The following is a 21,969-nucleotide window of genomic DNA, read 5'->3' on the forward strand; positions in this document are numbered from 1 at the left end:
ACGGCTCCGCAAAACAAATGAAACATGTCCTATACTTGTCAGTGAAAATCAGGACATGGTCCCATTAAAGTATATGGGGCCGCAAAAATAGGGAATGCTATCCGTTTTTTTGCGGACATGCTGAACTGTCCGCAGAAAAACTGAACCGCATTTTAGCGGACAGCTTACAGCCATCTGAAAGAGCCCTAAGACTGTATTACACAGCCCGATGTGGCAGACGTTCCTTCATGGCAATCGCCTGTTCGCTATTGGAGGAGACTGCTGCTATTACATGCATTGATCTCCTCCGCAGTATGGGGAGCAGCGATCGTTATGCCATCACTCGTCCCCATGATGTGCAGATCGTTATTAGACACCACAATCTGCCGCTTGCAAACAATATTTTTTTAATGTTCGCGTGCAAGAGGCCTAACACTGCCAGATGATCGCTAACAAGTGTTCATGCGAAAGCTCGTTAGCAATTATCTGCCGAAAAATCAGGCAGCTGCTGAAGGCCGAATGCACACGGCTGTGGAACACGGACGTGAGCGGTCCGTGGTATCCCGGCCTGGCATCCTGCTGACAGCAATACACTGGTATGATCTATACGAGTGTATTACTGTAGTGCAGCGGCGGCATGAAGCGCACGGCGTCATAGCAACCAATGATGCCGTGCGCTCTTGCTGTCAGCAGGATGCCAGGCCGGGATACCACGGCCATGTGCCTTCGGCCGAACTCTGGGAGGTTTTTGTCAGTAAGGCTAGTGCACCATGTAGAGAAACCAATCTGCACAGTGCACATGCAGTACAGGACTGGAGATCACCGTCCACATGGAATCTGTCTGCCCACCTGCCTGCCAATTTCTAGGCCACTACTGCGCATGTGCGGATTACATCTACACTGGGTGGTTGAGGGCGCAACCTGCAGGGTAAATGAGCTGAGCCTCTGGGTGCAACGGCAACACCCTCTTTGCACCTTTGGGCTGATTAGCATATCATAAATAGACCCTTTTCTCATAACTGGGACCACCAAAACTCAAATTTTGTTGCCCATAGCAACCAATCACAGCGCAGCTTCCACTTTGTATTCTGCTCTCGAAAACGGAAAGCTGTGCTGTGATTGGTTGCCATAGCGAGTCTCATAAATCTTCCTGTTGCATTAGTTTCTATAGAATTTCCCTATTTCCAGATTACATCAGTGAAAAAAAAAAAATGCCAAGAGGGAACCACGAAAACCACGTCCCTCCTCTTCGTCTAGGAGAGCGCGCCCGCGCGCGCTAGCCACCTGCAGGCACTTCCGTTAGGGAGCGCGCCTGCCGTGACGTCACTTCCGCTCCGGGCCTGCCAGCTGGGAACCGGAGAAACAACAACAATAACAGTAGTGGTAAGACGCCGGAAGTTGCGGCTGTAAACCGGAAGATGGCGGGTGAGCGGGTCGGTACAGTGTGAAAAGCTAGTCCGGGGGAAGTCACTGTTGCCGCGGTGTATGCGCCGTGGCCGTGATTTTGTGTGAGCCGTCAGGTGTGTGGTGACTACGACTCTCAGCAGGCTCCCCTAATCCAGGACTGTGCAACCCCTGCTGCAGGCCTGGATTTCATGACTGTTGTACTAGCCATGGCATATCTGTCCCCACTCAGGACTGTGCACCCTGAGTCTGTGGCACTGGTGAGGGTGACTGCTGATCCTGAGTGTGGTGACTGCTGATCCTGAGTGTGGTGACTGCTGATCCTGAGTGTGGTGACTGCTGATCCTGAGTGTGGTGACTGCTGATCCTGAGTGTGGTGACTGCTGATCCTGAGTGTGGTGACTGCTGATCCTGAGTGTGGTGACTGCTGATCCTGAGTGTGGTGACTGCTGATCCTGAGTGTGGTGACTGCTGATCCTGAGTGTGGTGACTGCTGATCCTGAGTGTGGTGACGGCTCAGCCCGAGGGTGGCACCGCTGCTCCTGAGGGTGAGGCTCAGCCCCAGGGTGGCACCGCTGCTCCTGAGGGTGACGGCTCAGCCCCAGGGTGGCACCGCTGCTCCTGAGGGTGACGGCTCAGCCCGAGGTTGGCACCGCTGCTCCTGAGGGTGACGGCTCAGCCCGAGGTTGGCACCGCTGCTCCTGAGGGTGACGGCTCAGCCCGAGGTTGGCACAGCTGCTCCTGAGGGTGACGGCTCAGCCCGAGGGTGGCACAGCTGCTCCTGAGGGTGGCACAGCTGCTCCTGAGGGTGGCAGCTCAGCTTGAAGATAGCACCTCTGCTTGTGAGAGTGACAGCTCAGCTTGAGGGTGGCAGCACTGCTCCTGAAGGTGCTTCCGACACCACTGCTTGTGACAACACCACAGCACCCAGAAGGTGCCATCTAAAATCTGGAAATGCTTTTAGTAACACAGCTGTCCTCTATGGAATATATATGGGCCATGCTAGACCCAACGTATGAACAATCGCTCTTAGCAGCCGCATATGTTTCGTGATTATACTGATACATTGTAACAAACTGCTGCTGTGTGTGCGCAGGACTAGGTCAGGATGGACTTTCAACCTCGAGATAAATGCATCCAAAAAGAAGAGGAATTAAGAGACCTAATAGATGCACAGTACTATTACACAGGACTGGACGGTCCATGTAAAGGCTATGGAGACGTCTGATCACACCGGCCTAGGAAGAGGCCGCAGTACCTGGATTTGGACCCCTTCCCGATTAGATAGTGATGGCCTATCCTGAGGATAGGTCATCAGCATTAAACACCCTGACCTCCTCTTAGGCCTCATGCACACAACCGTTGTTTTAGGCTGCATTCACACGTCCGTGGTGTGTTGCGGACCCGCAAATTGCGGGTCCGCAACACACCAGCCCTGCGCCCCCATAGAAATGCCTATTCTTGTCCGCAAGCTGCTCTAGGACATGCATTATCTTTTTGCGGAGCTGCGGACCCAAAATCGGGGCTGCGCTCCGCAATTGCGGCAACACTGTGTGCTGTCTGCATCCATTCCATCCCCATAGAGAATGAATGGGTCCGCACCCATTCCGCAAAATTGCGGAAAGGATGCAGACCCATTTTGCGGACGTGTAAATGGAGCCTTATTCCGTGTCCGTTCCGTTTTTCGTGATTTTCTGCGGACACACAAGATTGTCGTCCGCGTCTGTTTTTTTCCTATCATTTGCATGGCAAACTTGACTTAGACTTTTTTTTACTTTCCTTCATGTCTGGTGATCCTCCAAAATAAAGGAAGACACACGGAAACGGATCACGGAACAACGGAACCCTGTTTTGCGGTACGGAACACAACAACAGTTGTGTGCATGAGGCCTAACATCCTACTTACTGACTCTCGCCTTACTCGTCAGCACACTCTGTCTAGGGTTATAGGATCTGCTCTCTGCCATGTACACCTGGAACCTGCATCGTCTCTGAACACTGTCTTCTTCTCCTCAGAACCTCAGGCCTTCTGACCAGAAAGTGCTCATCTCTTTCCAGATACAACCCCTGACTGTTCAGCAATGACCAGGTGACTATGTGAGCAAGATAATATATAGATGATGTCTTTTTTTATTTATTAACAGGGGTGTTGTGAATTAGATAAAGGCTCTGATTTTATTCCAGAAACAGCGCCACACTTGTCCACAGGCTCTGGATGGTATTGCAGTTCAGCCCCTTTTACTTGCAGACATTTTCTAAAAAAAAAATTTACACAAACAATGACAATTTCTAGTGGTTTATTTAAAAAAAAAATCTATATTTTTTCTTCTAGCTCCCCAGTGTCTCGTGTAGTGTACAACGGGAAGCGGCCCACGAGCAGCACGCGCTCTCCCAGCAGCAGTGAGATATTTACCCCAGCTCATGAGGAGAACGTGCGTTTTATTTACGAAGGTAAGTGCAAGGCTGATGAATATCATCAGATCTTGTCGGTTATCTTATGTGTATGGGAGCGCCACCATGTCTGCTGTCAGGGGAGACGAGGGCCGAGCTTGTTGGATTTCAGCATGGCCAGTCCTTTGTTCCTTCCCTAAGGTGGCCATACACTCTAGATCACTGGCAACGGAACCCTTGTTTCACCGACAGCTGTTCCCCCAGATTGCACATAAACAGGACGGGAGAGGAGGATACGCTGCTGGCAGACACCCCTGGAAGTGACATGCCTTCCTTAGGAACAAAAGGATTGGGCATGTTGAAATCCAACATACCTGACTCTTCTTCCACCGATATCAGCCCTATACATATCAAATGATTGGCGGATCCTGCAAAAATTGTCAGGATCGGATGTGTATAGCAATCTCTAGATAAGTATGTGAGTGGCTTATCTCCCTGCAGTAATCACGTGCACTCAGTCAGGCTGAAGCATAGAGGACATAGGCTACTTTCACACTAGCGTTTTAGTTTTCTGGTATTTAGATCCGTCATAGGGGCTCAATACCGGAAAAAAAACGCTTCAGTTTTGTCCCCATTTATTGTCAATGGGGACAAAACAGAACTGAATGGAACGGAGTGCTCCAAAATGCATCCCGTTCCGTTTAGTTGCGTTCCCATACCGGAGAGCAAACCGCAACATGTTGTAGTTTGCTTTCTGTCTTGGGATGCGGAGCAAGACAGATCCGACCCCCAATACAAGTCAATGGGGACGAATCCGTTCTCTCTGACACAATCTGCCACCATAGAAAACGGATCCGTCCTGCATTGACTTTCAGTGGAGTTCATGACGGATCCGTCTTGGCTATGTTAAACATAATACAACCGGATCTGTTCATAATGGAAGCGTTTTTTGCTGAACCCTGCCGGATCCAGCAAAAACGCTAGTGTGAAAGTAGCCATAGCTGTCGGCTGTCAGATATCTGATGTCTATGATCGGCAGTAACTTCAGTGCTGTCCATAGATAGAAGGTAATTGTTATCTTAGGCTGAGCATACCCCAGCTCCGTGCACATGCAGACTCTGCTTGGTTGAGCATGCCTGTGTCCTGAGTGGGGACAAAGCTTCTCTTAGACACCTGGCAGCAGCATATCTATACAAGAATAAAAGGATCAGGCGTGTTGACATCTAACTGTCCGATCGATATCTCTCCCATACACATAGAACTACACAGGTGGTCAGTTGCTTCCACCAAAGTCGGCAGGTTTGGCCGACATTTATCTTCTGTATATGGCCAGCTTTAAACATTAGGTTGCTTGCACTTCCCACCACCTATAATTGGCTGAATCTGCAAAAAAGAAAAAAATCTATATTTTATTCCTAGAGGCATTCATTTTATCTCGCCATTTCTTCAGCTTCAGGAACGTGCTCCTTAGGCCCTGCACTAGGCATAATGGAGGGCTTCTACTGTTTCAGGAGTTGTCAGAAGCCCTATTGGAGGCTGAATTTTCTTCTCATGTATCTGTAGGTTTTATTGTTCTTAAAACGTAAAGGGTTTCTTAACTTAAAGGGGTTGTCTAAGTTCATTAAAAATCTCGGCCAAGCCCTCCAATTACCTTAAAATAGCAAATGATGATTTACTGGCCCCTTCCTCCAACGCAGTTCTCTGTGGCGCAGGTCCGGTCTTCCTGCCGCTGGCATGCTGGTATACATCATGTGATGACTACCACCAATCACTGTCCTCAGCGGTCTCATGGTCAGTAATTGGCTGCAGCGGTGGCGTGTCATACACTTGCACATCATCGACACTGTGACATGTACAGGTGTATGACAAGCAGTGACAGGAGGACTGGGGTACGTCACTGGAGGAAGTGGTGAGCATAACATGATTTGTGATTTGAAGTCGATTGGAGGAGGCGTCTGAGATTTTGAATTGTCTGACAACCCCTTTAATGTTATTGTGTAAAGACGTTTTGCCCCTAAGAACATTTATCACTTTTCTGCCCCATTCACAGTGTATAGGGGCTGACCGAAACGGTCACGCACCGTACTTGGCTATCTCAGTCAATCCCATAGACTTTGAATGAAGCGGTAGGACACCTGCTCGCCTTGTGCGCTATCCCAACTCCTCCTCACCGTGGTCGTACGGCGAGTAGGAACTTGAGTCGGGCCCCCCACCATCAGGCCTTCATCGCTTGTCCTGTGGATAGGTGATAATGTTCTTAGTTGGACAGCCCTTGGACTTGCAGTGTATTGTGTGACACGAGGTTGATAATTCTACTAGGGTTGTTGCGGGTATCGAAATTTCGATACCCAATCGATACTTTTGTCCCGGTATCGATACGATACCGGGATTTCCGTTTTTTCGATACTGGGCTGCGCTTCTGCGCAGTCTAGTATCTCTAAACATGAGCGCGCTGCTATCGGCGCGCTCATGTTCTCTCTCAGCAGCACGGGGAGAAGGAAGCTGTCCTCCCTCCCCCTGTGCTGCTGCCGCTGCCACCAATGAGAAGAGAGGGGCGGAGGAGGGGCGGCAATGAGAAGAGAGGGGCGGAGGAGGGGCGGCAATGAGAAGAGAGGGGGTGGAGGAGGGGCGGCAATGAGAAGAGAGGGGCGGAGGAGGGGCGGGCGCACTGCGCCCCCAATGATAGGATTACTATCGGAGCGATGGGAGGAGACATCAGCTTCACTAGTGGGCGTTCCTTTTCCCTGCGCTGCGATTGGACAGCGCTACAGCCAGGGAGAAGGAACGCCCACTAGTGAAGCTGATGTCTCCTCCCATCGCTCCGATAGTAATCAGCAGCATGTGGAGCAGGAGAGGAGACAGTAATGGGGCACTGCGGGCGAACGGAGCGGCGCCCAGGACTAAATGGTGAGTGCTGAGACATCGCTGGGCGCCGCTCTGTGTGGCCTAATAGTGAAAGTCTGGACTCACATACAGTAGTCAGTCTTTAACACATACAGGAGGCGGGTGCCGGCAGCAGAATCGCATTGCCGGCACCCTGCCCCTGACAGGGAGCTGCGATCAGCGGCAGTTAACTGCCGCTGATCTGTTAGTACCCGCCTCCTGTATAAAGGGGTAAAATCATTGGTGGTGCAGTGTGCCCCCCCCCTCAATCCCCCCATCCCATTAAAATCATTGGTGGCACAGTGCGCCGGCCCCTCTCAACCCTCCAGTATTAAAATCATTGGTGGCAGTGGCCACAGGGACCTCTCCACTCCCCCTCATTGGTGGTGCAGTGGCAGCTTCTGATCGGAGCCCCAGCTGTGTAAGCCTGGGGCTCCGATCGGTTACCATGGCAGCCAGGACGCTACAGAAGCCCTGGTTGCCATGGTAACATCCCTGATGCTGTGTGCACAAAGCACAGAGCAGCAGGGACAGTGTGGAGTCCTATTCACCCTGATAGAGATCTATCAGGGTGAATAGGAAAAGGGATGAAAGATCCCAGGTTCTAGCCCCTAAGGGGGGAAATAGTTATTAAATAAAAAGTGAAAAAAAAAAAAACACTAAAATATGAAGTATAAATCACCCCCCTTTTCCCAATTTCACATATAAAATATATAAATAAACATATTACATCGCCACGTCAGAAAAGTCCAAACTATTAAAATATAAAAAAAAAATCTAGGTGGTGAATGCCGGAACAGAAAAAATAAAATAAAAACTGCGCGATTCGCCATTTTTAAAAATGAGGAATGCACGTGGCTTTTTTTGTTTATTTTTTTCGCGTGGTATCGAATGGTATCGAGTATCGCAATACTTTTTCATGGTATCGAAACCGAATCAAAAATTTGGTATCGCAACAACTCTAAATTCTACACTGATTTAGCAATTTGTCTCCTGTATGTTTTACCATCGCAGCGTGGCAATCTGTGGAGCGGGACCTAAGAAACCAAGTATCTGGTGTGGACCGAGGACTTGTGGAAGAATATGTGGAGAAGCAGCCAAGCAACAACTTGAAATGTGAGTATTGTCCATGTAAAAAGAAGAAAACATTTCAGCCCAGCAGTTACTGGGGTGAAAATATAATATTAATATCCTACACTTACCGTATGTTTCAGACTATATGATGCAATCTTTACAAAGAATTTAGCAAAAAAAGTCTGTGCATCTTCTAGCCTGAAGCCAGGTGAACCCAACAGCACCAAGCACCCCGGCCAGCTTCTGCTTACTATGTTGCTCTTCTCGCATCCTGACTAGGACTTCCACCTGGCTGGTAAACCTCCGGCCTTGCCAATATTACTACCAGAGGGCCACATTAATTGCTGGTAATTTTCCCGTCAGTAGCCAAGGGGGTATGAGAGATCTCCTTGCTACAATTGGCATTTTCTGTACCATAGTAATAGGTAAACATTTCCTGGATGAGACTGAAGGCCCTGAGAAAATTACAGCCAGCCTCCTTGCTTTCTATAAGGCTTGATAAAGAAGTATACCACCTTATTATATGTTCTGTCTCAGCGGAAGGGGTCTCAAGAGCCCACGGGGGGGGGGGGGGGGGGGGGGGAGACACAAGAGGATCCTTTGGTGACCCGAAGCCCTAACATGATAATGGGCCCTAGCCACAACAGGGCAATTACTGAGGACATGCACCTGCTGTATATAGCTGTAGGGTGGGCCCCAGTGTTATCACCTCTCCACTCAGGATACAACCCCTTGTGTAATGAGCAGTAATACGTTTGTGTTCAGTATCCTTTTACTTCTGACTCTCACTGATATATTTGACTGACTGGGTAGTGGTTCATCAGTGTCCATTAGCAGACCGTACCCGTGGCCCCCTCGTACGTCTGCTGAGCGTGATTCCCCCCAGTTGGTTGTGAAGGATTGCAGGGACAATGCATCCACTGGGGATTTCTTCCAGTGTCATTGTGCTCTTTTGGGTTGAACTTTTCTATTTTCCATGTTAATTATATTTTGCTTTCCATCTTGTTAGCTTTTAAGCCAGTTGATCTCAATGATCTGAAGAGACGAAGCACACAAGACCCGAAAAAGTCATAATTCCTTTTTTTCCCTGCGGCTGATTGTTCGTTCCACTGGCTCAGTTTGGACTCAACATTCATTCTCTTCCATAAAAATGAATCGATGACATTAAAGGACAACTTTGGGACTGTACTGTGTGGACTTAGCAGAGTTGTCCTTCTCTTGATCCCCCCCCCCCCCCCCCCCCCCCCTTAAACCCCCGAACCCTTTCCGTTGACATGTATGTTCTTCCCTTTACCCCTCCAAGCATCTGATGCCCACGTTCTGGTGGATCGTTGCAAACCATTTTGAGGAACTGATTTTGCAGGCGGTATGTAGTAATGCTGTTTTGCATTGTGCTATACCTGGGTTACTACTCACCCCTACACCATGCCCTGCAAGATCGTCAGGCTATTAAATGGCTTCTATCACAGTGTCCGGCTTTTGTCTGCAGTATCGTCCACTAGATGTGGTCTTCCCACAAAATCCCGGTGGCACCAGACACCAGTGGAGTTCTACAAGTGTGTTGACTTGACAGTGCTTCATTATGCTCTTTTATAATTGTTCTGTTCATTTTCTCTTTTCTACCTGTTCAAATGGCCAAATAAACCTGGTAACTTAGGTCATGGCTGTTTAACCCCTCAGATGCCTGGCAGCCACAGCATGTAAGGGGTGAGAAAGAGAGTGGGTCTCCTTCTGTCACTCCATTGGAGACCCATACCAAGATACTTGATTATTGGCAGCACATTGGCCTGTGTAATGTGGATGTGCTGCCCATAACCAATAGAAGTGAATGCAGTCTGCCAAGTGTAACAGGCCGAAACAAACGAGCACCGATCGGCATACTTACACCTGATCAGGCGGTGTAATGCTACCCAAGTCTAAGGCCACTTTCACACAGTCAGCATTTTTCAACACTATTTGTAAGCCAAAACCAGGAGTGGAGCCTCCAGAGCAAAAAATATAATGTAAAGATTTGTATCTTTTCTGTGGTCTGGACCCACTCCGAGTTTTGGCTTACAAATACTGATGCAAAATACTGACCTTGTGAAGGTGGCCTAAGGGAGAAGAGAGGCGATAAATGATTTCTGTTGCTACTTTAAAAGGTTTGTGCCAAGTTTGGAAGGTATCCACAGTATAGGGGAAAATTAGCTGATCACTGGGGCTCCAAACACTGGTACCTCCACTGATCCCAAGAACGGGGGTCCGTCCCGTTCACCCCAATGTGATGGAGCAGCAGGCCAAGCATGTGCTGTGCCACTCTACTCATTCTCTATGGGAGCACCAGAGATAGAGAAAAGAGACAATGCAACAGCACCCTGCATACCAGATAAAGTACAATAATGCCATAGTCACAAAAAATATTCAAGTGCTAATGCTACGCCTATTTATAAAGTGAGATGCTTGGCAAATGCATTTTGTACAAAACCATTTGAGCCCGTCTGCCAAACGTCAAGGCGATCTCTGTAAGACGGGACCCAAACACTAGCCATATGCAGGGTGCTGTTGCATTGTCTCTTTTCTCTATCTCTGGTGCTCCCATAGAGAATGAGTAGAGTGGCACAGCACATGCTTGGCCTGCTGCTCCATCACATTGGGGTGAATGGGACCCCCGTTCTTGGGATCAGTGGAGGTACCAGTGTTTGCCACGGCAGCGTGCACCTGTGCATTGTGATGTGCTGACTAACCCCCTTTTTTTTGCTGCACCAGAGATAGGTGGGCACAGCACTTGCCTATTTCTGGCGGGCCCATAAAGAATGAATGGAGCAGCAGGATGCATGCTCGACCTGCAGCTCCATCAGATCGGCGGAACTGGACCCTCGTTCTCAGGATCGGTGGGGGTCCCAGCGGTTGGACCTTCAGTGATCAGCTAATTATCCCCTATCCTGTGGATAAGGGGCAAACTTGCCACAACCCTTTTAACATCCTAGTTATCACTTTTTTTTTTTATAGAAGCCTTAGCTTGTCAGAACATAACCTATATTTATGATTAATATTTCTACATTTCTGCAACAATGTCATTGTTAATATTTCTGCAACAGGTCCTGCGTTTATTAAATCCAACAATATTAATATATAATATTTCACATTTTTAGTTTGAAGCCGTATGTGGTATATTTCTATGGCCCTGTATGTGTCATGCTGTACATTAGGTAGAACTCTTACCAGAACATTTGTATAGTTGGAGGTCCTGAATATTACAAGGGTTCTCCTCTCGCAGCCATAACTCCTGATAATAATGACGTCCATTGCCTGTGGAATGTACTAAGCCGTGACCGGAACATTGCTCCTTGCTTCGTTCTTTGCCTAATTCCCAGTCGTCACATTGCCTGGCACAAGTATTGGCAGTGTTCCCCTGCTTACTAATGGTTCTTAAAATGTTGTCAAGGAAAGTGACAAGAATAGACCTAACAGCTTGTCAACCTGTGTCGGATGACACTATTTAGTCATCCTCATTGATGTCTGGCCACCTTCCAGTACCCCATTATTTCTGGACCTACCTTTGATGACACCCACTGATGATGCTGTGTACTGGCCGGGGGATATACATCCGGGATGTCTAGTCAGGGTTACTCCTAGCGTTCAATAAGACCCTGCTCCATAGGGACCGCCCTTTTGGATGGACGCTTTATAAGGGACAGTTTAGGTCTTGTGAATGGACAGTTAATTGGTTTCCCATACATTTCACAGTTACTTCAGGTAACCGAGATCTCAAGTCATCTGGAATCGAGGTTGGGCATCTGCACCTGCTTATTGCAAACTACTGCAGCCGGGATAACAAGTGACTGGGTATCACGACTTGGCATCTGCAACCAATGATGACCTTTTTATTTTTTTAATCTCCAGGGTGTTAATTTATGCTTTGGATTTCCATGGCAAATCTGCAGCAAAAAATGTTGAGAAATGCACATTTAATACATTTTAGGTCTCCTGCACACGACCGTAGGTGTCCTGCTGTTTTAATCAATGCAAATGAGCCTCTAGGAGTAATGTTGCCGTTACACCTAGAGGCTCTCCTCTCTTTGCAAATGCTGCGCCCTCTGCACTTTCGTAGGGCCAGGCAGTGTAAGGGCTCATGCACACGACTGTTGTTTTTGTTCGCATCCGATCTGCATTTTTTGGGTTCACTTCACTTCATTGAGGCCGCAAAAATAATAGAACCTGTCCTATTCTTGTCCGTATTATGGACAAGAATAGGACATATTCTATAGAGGGCAGGAAGTTCAGTGCAACGGCTGTGTGCATGAGCCCTAAACAGGATCATGCCTGCCCCGCCCTGTCAATCAAAGTGGAGAGGGCATGGTAGTTGCAGAGAAAGAAAAGCCTCTAGGTCAGGGGTGCATAACCCGTGGCCCACGGGCCGCATACAGCCCCCAGAGCCCTGTTTTGCAGCCCCCGTCTTGCTGGGCAGAAACACAGCTGATCGTGCGATCAGCTGTGTTTCTGCCTGAAGCTCCGCACAATTGCAGGATTACAGCTCCTGCTCCCGCACTGTAGCAGGAGCAGGACGGGTCCCTGGCAGTTGGTGACAGCAAAGGAATCGCAGCGGACAACGGCTTCTTCAATTCATATGCTTTTTATTTATTCCATCAATATTTACAGTAATTGGACGCGTTTCGGCCCGTCCAGCCTTCGTCAGCAAACATGTTTGCTGACGAAGGCTGGACGGGCCGAAACGCGTCCAATTACTGTAAATATTGATGGAATAAATATCAAGCATATGAATTGAAGAAGCCGTTGTCCGCTGCGATTCATTTGCTACTAACTTGGAGTTCGCTCTTTTCCCGTGCGGATGATAAGTCGAGTGCCGATCCTTCCTACTTGGCAGTTGGTGACAGCGGGGGAGCCGAGGAGAAGGCATAAGAGGTTGATCAGCGCTTCTGCCTTCTCACATAGGTGAGCGGCGCGCTGTGCAGTTTAGACCCGGTGATCACTTGATCGACGGGTGTCAGGCCTGATCAGCTCTGCCCTGTACAAAGCCTCAGCTTAAGGAGGCTGATTTCCCCTGTAACTGGGGCTCCTTTGGATGCTCCAGTTAAAGTGGAAATAGTGCAAAACAAAAAAAAAAAACTAATAAAAGGAAAAAAGTCAGTGTCCCCCAGAGGCCTTTTAACCTGTTCCAGACATAGAGCGTACCGGTGCGCCCTGATATCCCGATCGTTAAAGAGGACCTTTCACCAGAATAAAGTATCTAAACTGACTATATAGACGTGTAGAGCGGCGCGCAGGGATCCCCCTGCACTTACTGTTATCCCCGGGCGCCGCTCCGTTATAGCCTCCGGTATGTTCATAGTTAGGCTCCACCCAGGGGAACCTGCCGGCGTCTCTTTCTCCTATGCTGTAGCGCTGGCCAATCGCAGCGGGAGGTTTCCGATCAGAAACTTCAAAATGGCTTTATTTTATGTTTAACCCCCCCCCCCCCCCCGCAGCCCCCTGTGTTATGTGCCGGCAGGCGCAGCGGGGGGGGGGGGGGGGGGGGGGCGGGGCGGGGCAGTGCGGACGGGATCATCAGGGTGGTGCTGCGGGGGGGGGGGGGGGGGGACGGGCGGGCAGGCACGCCATCTTCCGCCCGTCCCCTCTCTCAGGATGGCCGAGCAGTTTGCAGAGTGTCAGCACATTGCTGACACTCTGCTTGAAACGCCTGACATCTGTGCTGGCACAGATGGCAGGCGTTTAACCCCTTCCATGCCGCCGTCCGTAGGGACCGCTGTATGGAAGAGGTTAAGAGGGAGCTCCCTCCCTCTCCCATCGGGGGCTGCTGTGCCTTTTCAGCCCCCGATGGGAGAGGGAGTGGGCCCCCTTCCCTCCCCATCACCCACTGCTCTGCTGTGGCAGTGAGTGATGGTTATCAGGATGGTTATCATGCTAAAGGCAGAAGTCTAATCAGACTTTGTAAAGTGAAAATACAGTACAAAATAAAATTCCCTACACATGTTTGATATCACCTCGTCCGTAACGACCTGATCTATAAAACGGTCATGTTACTTTCCCCGCATGGTGAACTCCCAAAAAAATAAAAACTGATGAAATTGAAATTTTGCCCACCTTACTTCCCAAAAAAAGGTAATAAAAGTGATCAAAAAAGTCGTATGTACACCAAAATAGTACCAATCTTATCAAACAGTCACCTCATCCCGCAAAAAATGAGCCCCTACATGAGACAATGGAGACACTAAAACATGATTTTTAAATAAAAAAAAGTATACATATTAGGTATCGCCGCGTCCGTAATAACTTGCTCTATAAAAATATCACATGACCTAACCCCTCAAGTGAATACCGTAAAAAAAATTAAAAAAAGTGTAAAAAAAGCCATTTTTTGTCACCTTACATCACAAAAAGAGTAATAGCAAGCGATCAAAAAGTCATACGCACCTCAAAATAGTGCCAATCAAACCGTCATCTCATCCTGCAAAAATCATACCGTACCCAAGATAATCACCCCAAAACTGAAAAAACGATGGCTCTCAGACTATGGAAACACTAAAACATGATTTTTTTTTTGTTTAAAAAATGAAATCGTTGTGTAAAACTTACATAAATAAAAAAGTATACATATATTAGGTATCACCGCGTCCGTAATAAAATGCTCTATAAAAATATCACATGACCTAACCCCTCAGGTGAACACCGTAAACCCCCCCCAAAAAAAGCAATTTTTTGTCACTTTACATCGCAAAAAGTGTAATAGCAAGCGATAAAAAAGTCATATGCACCCCAAAATAGTGCCAATCAAACAGTCATCTCATCCCGCAAAAAATGAGACCCTACCTAAGATAATCGCCCAAAAACTGAAAAAACTATGGCTCTCAGACTATGGAGACACTAAAACATGATTTTTTTTTTTGTTTCAAAAATGAAATCATTGTGTAAAACTAAAACATAAATAAAAAAATGGTATACATATTAGGTATCGCCGCGTCCGTGGCAACCTGCTCTATAAAATGACCACATGATCTAACATGTCAGTTGAATGTTGTAAATAACAACAAAAAACTGTGCTAAAACATCTATTTCTTGTTACCTTGCCTCACAAAAAGTGTAATATAGAGCAACCAAAAATCATATGTACCCTAAACTAGTACCAACAAAACTGCCACCCTATCCCGTAGTTTCTAAAATGGGGTCACTTTTTTGGAGTTTCTACTCTAGGGGTGCATCAGGGGGGCTTCAAATGGGACATGGTGTCAAAAAACCAGTCCAGCAAAATCTGCCTTCCCAAAACCGTATGGCATTCCTTTCCTTCTGCGCCCTGCCGTGTGCCCGTACAGCGGTTTATGACCACATATGGGGTGTTTCTGTAAACTACAGAATCAAAGCCAAAAATATTAAGTTTTGTTTGGCTGTTAACCCTTGCTTTGTAACTGGAAAAAAATTATTAAAATGGAAAATCTGCCAAAAAAGTGAAATTTTGAAATTGTATCTCTATTTTCCATTAATTCTTGTGGAACACCTAAAGGGTTAACAAAGTTTGTAAAATCAGTTTTGAATACCTTGAGGGGTGTAGTTTCTAGAATAGGGTCATTTTTGGGTGGTTTCTATTATGTAAGCCTCACAAAGTGACTTCAGACCTGAACTAGTCCTTAAAAAGTTGGTTTTTGAAAATTTCTGAGAAATTTCAAGATTTGCTTCTAAGCCTTGTAACGTCCCCCAAAAATAAAATGTAATTCCCAAAATGATCCTAACATGAAGTAGACATATGGGGAATGTAATGTAATAACTATTTTTATAGGTATTGCTATGTTTTATAGAAGTAGAGAAATTGAAACTTGGAAATTTGCAAATTTTGGGCAAATTTGGTATTTTTTTTTTATAAATAAAAATGTGTTTTTTTTTCTCCATTTTACCAGTGTCATGAAGTACAATATGTGACGAAAAAACAGTCTCAGAATGGCCTGGATAAGTAAAAGCGTTTTAAAGTTATCACCACTTAAATTGACACTGGTCAGATTTGCAAAATATGGCCTGGTCCTTAAGGTGAAATAAGGCTGTGTCCTTAAGGAGTTAAAGACCTCTTGGGGGACATACAGTGCTGCAAAAAAATATATATATAAAAAAAAATGAAAATATTTGCAATTTTTTTTTTTTTTTAATAAATAAAAGAAATCAATAAAAAGGAAAGTGCAAACTAAAATTGTTCACTGTCCACGAATGGTCTTTTTATGACCTCTTGGGCGACATATTATGTAGCAAAAATATATTTAAAAAATAAATAATAAAGTGATTATAAAAAAATATAAAATACGAATAAATGGGAAAAAAAGGAAAATGTGCAAAATAAAAAGTCAGTGTCGCCCAAAGGTCTTTTTGTAGCAGAAATATATTTAAAAATCTAAGTAAAGAAAATAATAAAATACATTAAAAAAAAAAACACCCACACCATCCAAAACCATTACAATGATCACCCCATTCATGTGAAACTAAACATATTATATAATAAAACGTTCCAACACATATAGGAAACTAATTGTGAGAATTTGCATATTTAAATAATGAGCTATAGTTTGAATAAAAATGACTTTTAAAAACATTTTTTGTACACTTTCCCTCTAAAAAAAAACTAAAAAATATATTATAAATCCCTGTATAAGGTAAGAAAAAGCTGCAAAAGTTATTTTGTTAGTAATATAAAGAAGTTACAAGTGTTTGAACCACGTGCGCTAAATCACAAAAAAGTGACTGGTCATTAAAGAGGACCTTTCAGGGGCGTGGCCTGCACGCTGATGGCGCCGGTCGCATAGCGCTTCTCCTCCGGGCTTAATCACTAACCAGCGGCTCACAGCTACTACTCCTGCACTCTAATCCAGCGAATTGAAGCTTTCCACCGAGTGCCAGCCATGGGGAAGGTCAGAAGGCGCTATGCTCCAGCAAAATTGACCGAATTCTTCGGTAAATCGACGCAAGCAGAGACAGGCCAGAGAGGAACTCCACCACCAGCATGCACGCTGGCCTCTCCGGCGGGAACGCCATTACCGCCTCCTCACAGCTCTGCTGATAGACGCGGGAAACCTATGAGCCTACTCAGCTTACAGCGGACATTATGCGTTCCATGTTGGATAATCTGCGTACCTCTATGAAAGAGGACATGTTGGGGCTTCTGAAAGACCTCCGGAAAGACATCCAGAGTATTGGAGAACGCACGTCTCACTTGGAGGTTAAGATGGCCGAGTTCGCCACCTCTCATAACACTCTCATTGATGCCCATGAGGCTATGGAGGAAGACCTTGCTAAAATAACAGCCAAACTACAAGATCTGGGAGACAGACACAGACGTAATAACGTCAGAATCTGAGGGATCCCAGAGTCTGTAGAAGCAGGAGGGCTGGAACCTCTCCTCCAACAGCTTATTAAAACAGCGATACCTGAGTCCACAGAAAGGGACTTAATAATTGACCACATCCACAGAGTGCCTAAACCTAAGGGGCTTGACGCATTTCTTCCACGCGATGTCATCGCCCGGATTCACTTCTACAACATCAAAGAGACATTTCTGAGGGTCCTGAGGCAAAACCCGACCCCATCGGAGGCGTTTAAGGATATAGCAGTCTTCACAGATCTCTCCGCAGCAACGCTTGTTAAAAGAAAAGAGTTCGCTCCGATCACCGCTGCGCTAAGGCAGCAACAAATAAAGTACCGTTGGGGTTTCCCAGTAAAGCTACTGGTCACTCATAATGGAGTCCTCAACTCACCGCAAGAGGCGACTCGCCGTTTGATTGAATGGGGCCTCATCGCTGAAGATTCCCATCGAGCGAAAGAAGCCGCTCCGCGTCCAGACAAGATTCCTCCAGACTGGGACGCTGCCTGATCCGTGAGTCTGTCTTCAGTCGGGAGTAGCTGATTGACTGCAATCACTAGTGTTGGTCCGTAGCAGAGAGGTTTTATTCTCTGTCCCAATCGGACTTCCTTTGGTCCTTTGACCGTTAATTATTTGGTCAGGCTTGTTACGCCATGATGACCTTACTGTGTTTAGCTTTAATTTTCCTTTTTAATGTGCTCAGTTTTCTTTTTATGTTGGTTCCAACAAACGCTATGTGTGTACTAAGTGCTCTGTACATTTCAGCTTTTAAGGGCTTCTACACTGAAGTGCGGCAATGCGTATCACAGGGTGACTCTATCAATAGGAAATGGGGTTAAAGATTTTCTCACTTAATGTTCGCGGGTTAAATTCTCCATATAGGCGCACTCAGCTATGGTCAGAAGCCCTTAAAGCGAACCTGTCACCATGATTTTGCGCATAGAGCTGGGGACATGGGCTGCTAGATGGCCACTAGCACATCTGCAATACCCAGGTCCCATAGCTCTCCGCGCTTTTATTGTGTTAAAAAACAGTTTTGAGTGATATGCAAATTACCTGATATGAGTCCTGTAGCCGGAGATGAGTCAAGCGTCAAGGAGCCCAGCACCGCCCCGCGTCCTCCGATTCTCCTCCTTGCCGGCTGACATCACAGAGCTGGAGCGCCGAAATCTCGCGATGCGCGAGCTAGCGCATGCGTAGTTCGTTCCCTGTGCTGATGCCAGCACAGGGAATGAACATGATGCCGACACTGCGCATGCGCTAGCTCGCGCATCGCGAGATTTCGGCGCTCCAGCTCTGTGACGTCAGCCGGCAAGGAGGAGAATCGGAGGACGCGGGGCGGTGCTGGGCTCCTTGACGCTTGACTCATCTCCGGCTACAGGACTCATATCAGGTAATTTGCATATCACTCAAAACTGTTTTTTAACACAATAAAAGCGCGGAGAGCTATGGGACCTGGGTACTGCAGATGTGCTAGTGGCCATCTAGCAGCCCATGTCCCCAGCTCTATGCACAAAATCATGGTGACAGGTTCTCTTTAACCACTTCAGCCCCCAGTGCTTAAACACCCTGAAAGACCAGGCCACTTTTTACACTTCTGACCTACACTACTTTCGCCGTTTATTGCTCGGTCATGCAACTTACCACCCAAATGAATTTTACCTCCTTTTCTTCTCACTAATAGAGCTTTCATTTGGTGGTATTTCATTGCTGCTGACATTTTTACTTTTTTTGTTATTAATCGAAATTTAACGATTTTTTTGCAAAAAAATGAAATTTTTCACTTTCAGTTGTAAAATTTTGCAAAAAAAACGACATCCATATAGAAATTTTGCTCTAAATTTATAGTTCTACATGTCTTTGATAAAAAAAAAATGTTTGGGTAAAAAAAAAATGGTTTGGGTAAAAGTTATAGCGTTTACAATCTATGGTACAAAAATGTGAATTTCCGCTTTTTGAAGCAGCTCTGACTTTCTGAGCACCTGTCATGTTTCCTGAGGTTCTACAATGCCCAGACAGTACAAACACCCCACAAATGACCCCATTTCTGAAAGTACACACCCTAAGGTATTCGCTGATGGGCATAGTGAGTTCATAGAACTTTTTATTTTTTGTCACAAGTTAGCGGAAAATTATGATTTTTTTTTTTTTTTTTTTTCTTACAAAGTCTCATATTCCACAAACTTGTGACAAAAAATAAAAACTTCCATGAACTCACTATGCCCATCAGCGAATACCTTGGGGTCTCTTCTTTCCAAAATGGGGTCACTTGTGGGGTAGTTATACTGCCCTGGCATTCTAGGGGCCCAAATGTGTGGTAAGTAGGTAAATGACCTGTGAAATCCGAAAGGTGCTCTTTGGAATGTGGGCCCCTTTGCCCACCTAGGCTGCAAAAAAGTGTCACACATCTGGTATCTCTGTATTCAGGAGAAGTTGAGGAATGTGTTTTGGGGTGTCTTTTTACATATACCCATGCTGGGTGAGAGAAATATCTTGGTCAAATGCCAACTTTGTATAAAAAAAATGGGAAAAGTTGTCTTTTGCCAAGATATTTCTCTCACCCAGCATGGGTATATGTAAAATGACACCCCAAAACACATTCCCCAACTTCTCCCGATTACGGAGATACCAGATGTGTGACACTTTTTTGCAGCCTAGGTGGGCAAAGGGGCCCACATTCCAAAGAGCACCTTTCGGATTTCACAGGTCATTTTTTACAGAATTTGATTTCAAACTCCTTACCACACATTTGGGCCCCTAGAATGCCAGGGCAGTATAACTACCCCACAAGTGACCCCATTTTGGAAAGAAGAGACCCCAAGGTATTCGCTGATGGGCATAGTGAGTTCATGGAACTTTTTATTTTTTGTCACAAGTTAGTGGAATATGAGACTTTGTATGAAAAAAAAAATAAAAAAAAAAATAAGCATTTTCCACTAACTTGTGACAAAAAATAAAAAATTCTAGGAACTCGCCATGCCCCTCACGGAATACCTTGGGGTGTCTTCTTTCCAAAATGGGGTCACTTGTGGGGTAGTTATACTGCCCTGGCATTTTCCAGGGGCCCTAATGTGTGGTAAGTAGGTAAATGACCTGTGAAATCCTAAAGGTGCTCTTTGGAATATGGGCCCCTTTGCCCACCTAGGCTGCAAAAAAGTGTCACACATGTGGTATCGCCGTATTCAGGAGAAGTTGGGGAATGTGTTTTGGGGTGTCATTTTACATATACCCATGCTGGGTGAGAGAAATATCTTGGCAAAAGACAACTTTTCCCATTTTTTTATACAAAGTTGGCATTTGACCAAGATATTTCTCTCACCCAGCATGGGTATATGTAAAATGACACCCCAAAACACATTCCCCAACTTCTCCTGAGTACGGCGATACCAGATGTGTGACACTTTTTTGCAGCCTAGATGCGCAAAGGTGCCCAAATTCCTTTTAGGAGGGCATTTTTAGACATTTGGATACCAGACTTCTTCTCACGCTTTGGGGCCCCTAGAATGCCAGGGCAGTATAAATACCCCACATGTGACCCCATTTTGGAAAGAAGACACCCCAAGGTATTCAATGAGGGGCATGGCGAGTTCATAGAAATTTTTTTTTTTTGGCACAAGTTAGCGGAAATTGATATTTTTAATTTTTTTCTCACAAAGTCTCCCGTTCCGCTAACTTGGGACAAAAATTTCAATCTTTCATGGACTCAATATGCCCCTCACGGAATACCTGGGGGTGTCTTCTTTCCGAAATGGGGTCACATGTGGGGTATTTATACTGCCCTGGCATTCTAGGGGCCCTAAAGCGTGAGAAGAAGTCTAGAATATAAATGTCTAAAAAATTTTACGCATTTGGATTCCGTGAGGGGTATGGTGAGTTCATGTGAGATTTTATTTTTTGACACAAGTTAGTGGAATATGAGACTTTGTAAGAAAAAAAAAAAAAAATTCTGCTAACTTGGGCCAAAAAAATATCTGAATGGAGCCTTACAGAGGGGTGATCAATGACAGGGGGGTGATCAATGACAGGGGGGTTGATCAATGACAGGGGGGTTGATCAATGACAGGGGGGTTGATCAATGACAGGGGGGTTGATCAATGACAGGGGGTTGATCAGGGAGTCTATATGGGGTGATCACCACAGTCATTGATCATGCCCCTGTAAGGCTTCATTCAGACGTCCGGATGCGTTTTGCGGATCCGATCCATCTATCAGTGCATCCGTAAAAATCATGCGGACATCTGAATGGAGCTTTACAGGGGGGTAATCAATGACAGGGGGGTGATCAGGGAGTCTATATGGGGTGATCACCACAGTCATTGATCATGCCCCTGTAAGGCTTCATTCAGACGTCCGGATGCGTTTTGCGGATCGGATCCATCTATCAGTGCATCCGTAAAAATCATGCGGACGTCTGAATGGAGCTTTACAGGGGGTTGATCAATGACAGGGGTGTAATCAATGACAGGGGGGGTGATCAGGGAGTCTATATGGGGTGATAACCACAGTCATTGATCACGCCCCTGTAAGGCTTCATTCAGACGTCCGGATGCGTTTTGCGGATCCGATCCATCTATCAGTGGATCCGTAAAAATCATGCGGACATCTGAATGGAGCTTTACAGGGGGGTAATCAATGACAGGGGGGTGATCAATGACAGGGGGGTGATCAGGGAGTCTATATGGGGTGATCAGGGGCTAATAAGGGGTTAATAAGTGACGGGGGGGGGGGTGTAGTGTAGTGTAGTGGTGCTTGGTGGGACTTTACTGAGCTACCTGTGTCCTCTGGTGGTCGATCCAAACAAATGGGACCACCAGAGGACCAGGTAGCAGGTATATTAGACGCTGTTATCAAAACAGCGTCTAATATACCTGTTAGGGGTTAAAAAAAACACATCTCCAGCCTGCCAG

The 21,969-nt window shown here is 46.3% G+C and overlaps 1 protein-coding gene across 4 annotated transcripts; it reads left to right on the forward strand.

Annotated features, from left to right (window-relative positions):
- The first annotated feature begins 1,235 nt into the window (after positions 1 to 1,235).
- MCRIP1 (MAPK regulated corepressor interacting protein 1) lies at positions 1,236 to 10,165 on the forward strand. Of its 4 annotated transcripts, none has more exons than XM_040435542.1 (5): positions 1,236 to 1,362; positions 3,400 to 3,472; positions 3,716 to 3,834; positions 7,672 to 7,773; positions 8,741 to 10,165. In XM_040435542.1, exons 2-5 carry the CDS (start codon positions 3,465 to 3,467, stop codon positions 8,803 to 8,805), a joined length of 294 nt encoding a protein of 97 aa, XP_040291476.1. In that variant the 5' UTR covers positions 1,236 to 1,362; positions 3,400 to 3,464; the 3' UTR covers positions 8,806 to 10,165. The 4 variants fall into 4 exon arrangements, with proteins under 4 accessions (XP_040291476.1, XP_040291479.1, XP_040291478.1 ...); XM_040435545.1 differs by having other exon boundaries at positions 1,280 to 1,362; positions 3,312 to 3,472; XM_040435544.1 differs by having other exon boundaries at positions 1,298 to 1,404.
- The last annotated feature ends 11,804 nt before the right edge of the window (positions 10,166 to 21,969 follow it).

The sequence above is a fragment of the Bufo bufo genome, chromosome 6, assembly GCF_905171765.1.
Source record: "Bufo bufo chromosome 6, aBufBuf1.1, whole genome shotgun sequence".
Classification (NCBI taxonomy): Eukaryota; Metazoa; Chordata; class Amphibia; order Anura; family Bufonidae; genus Bufo; species Bufo bufo.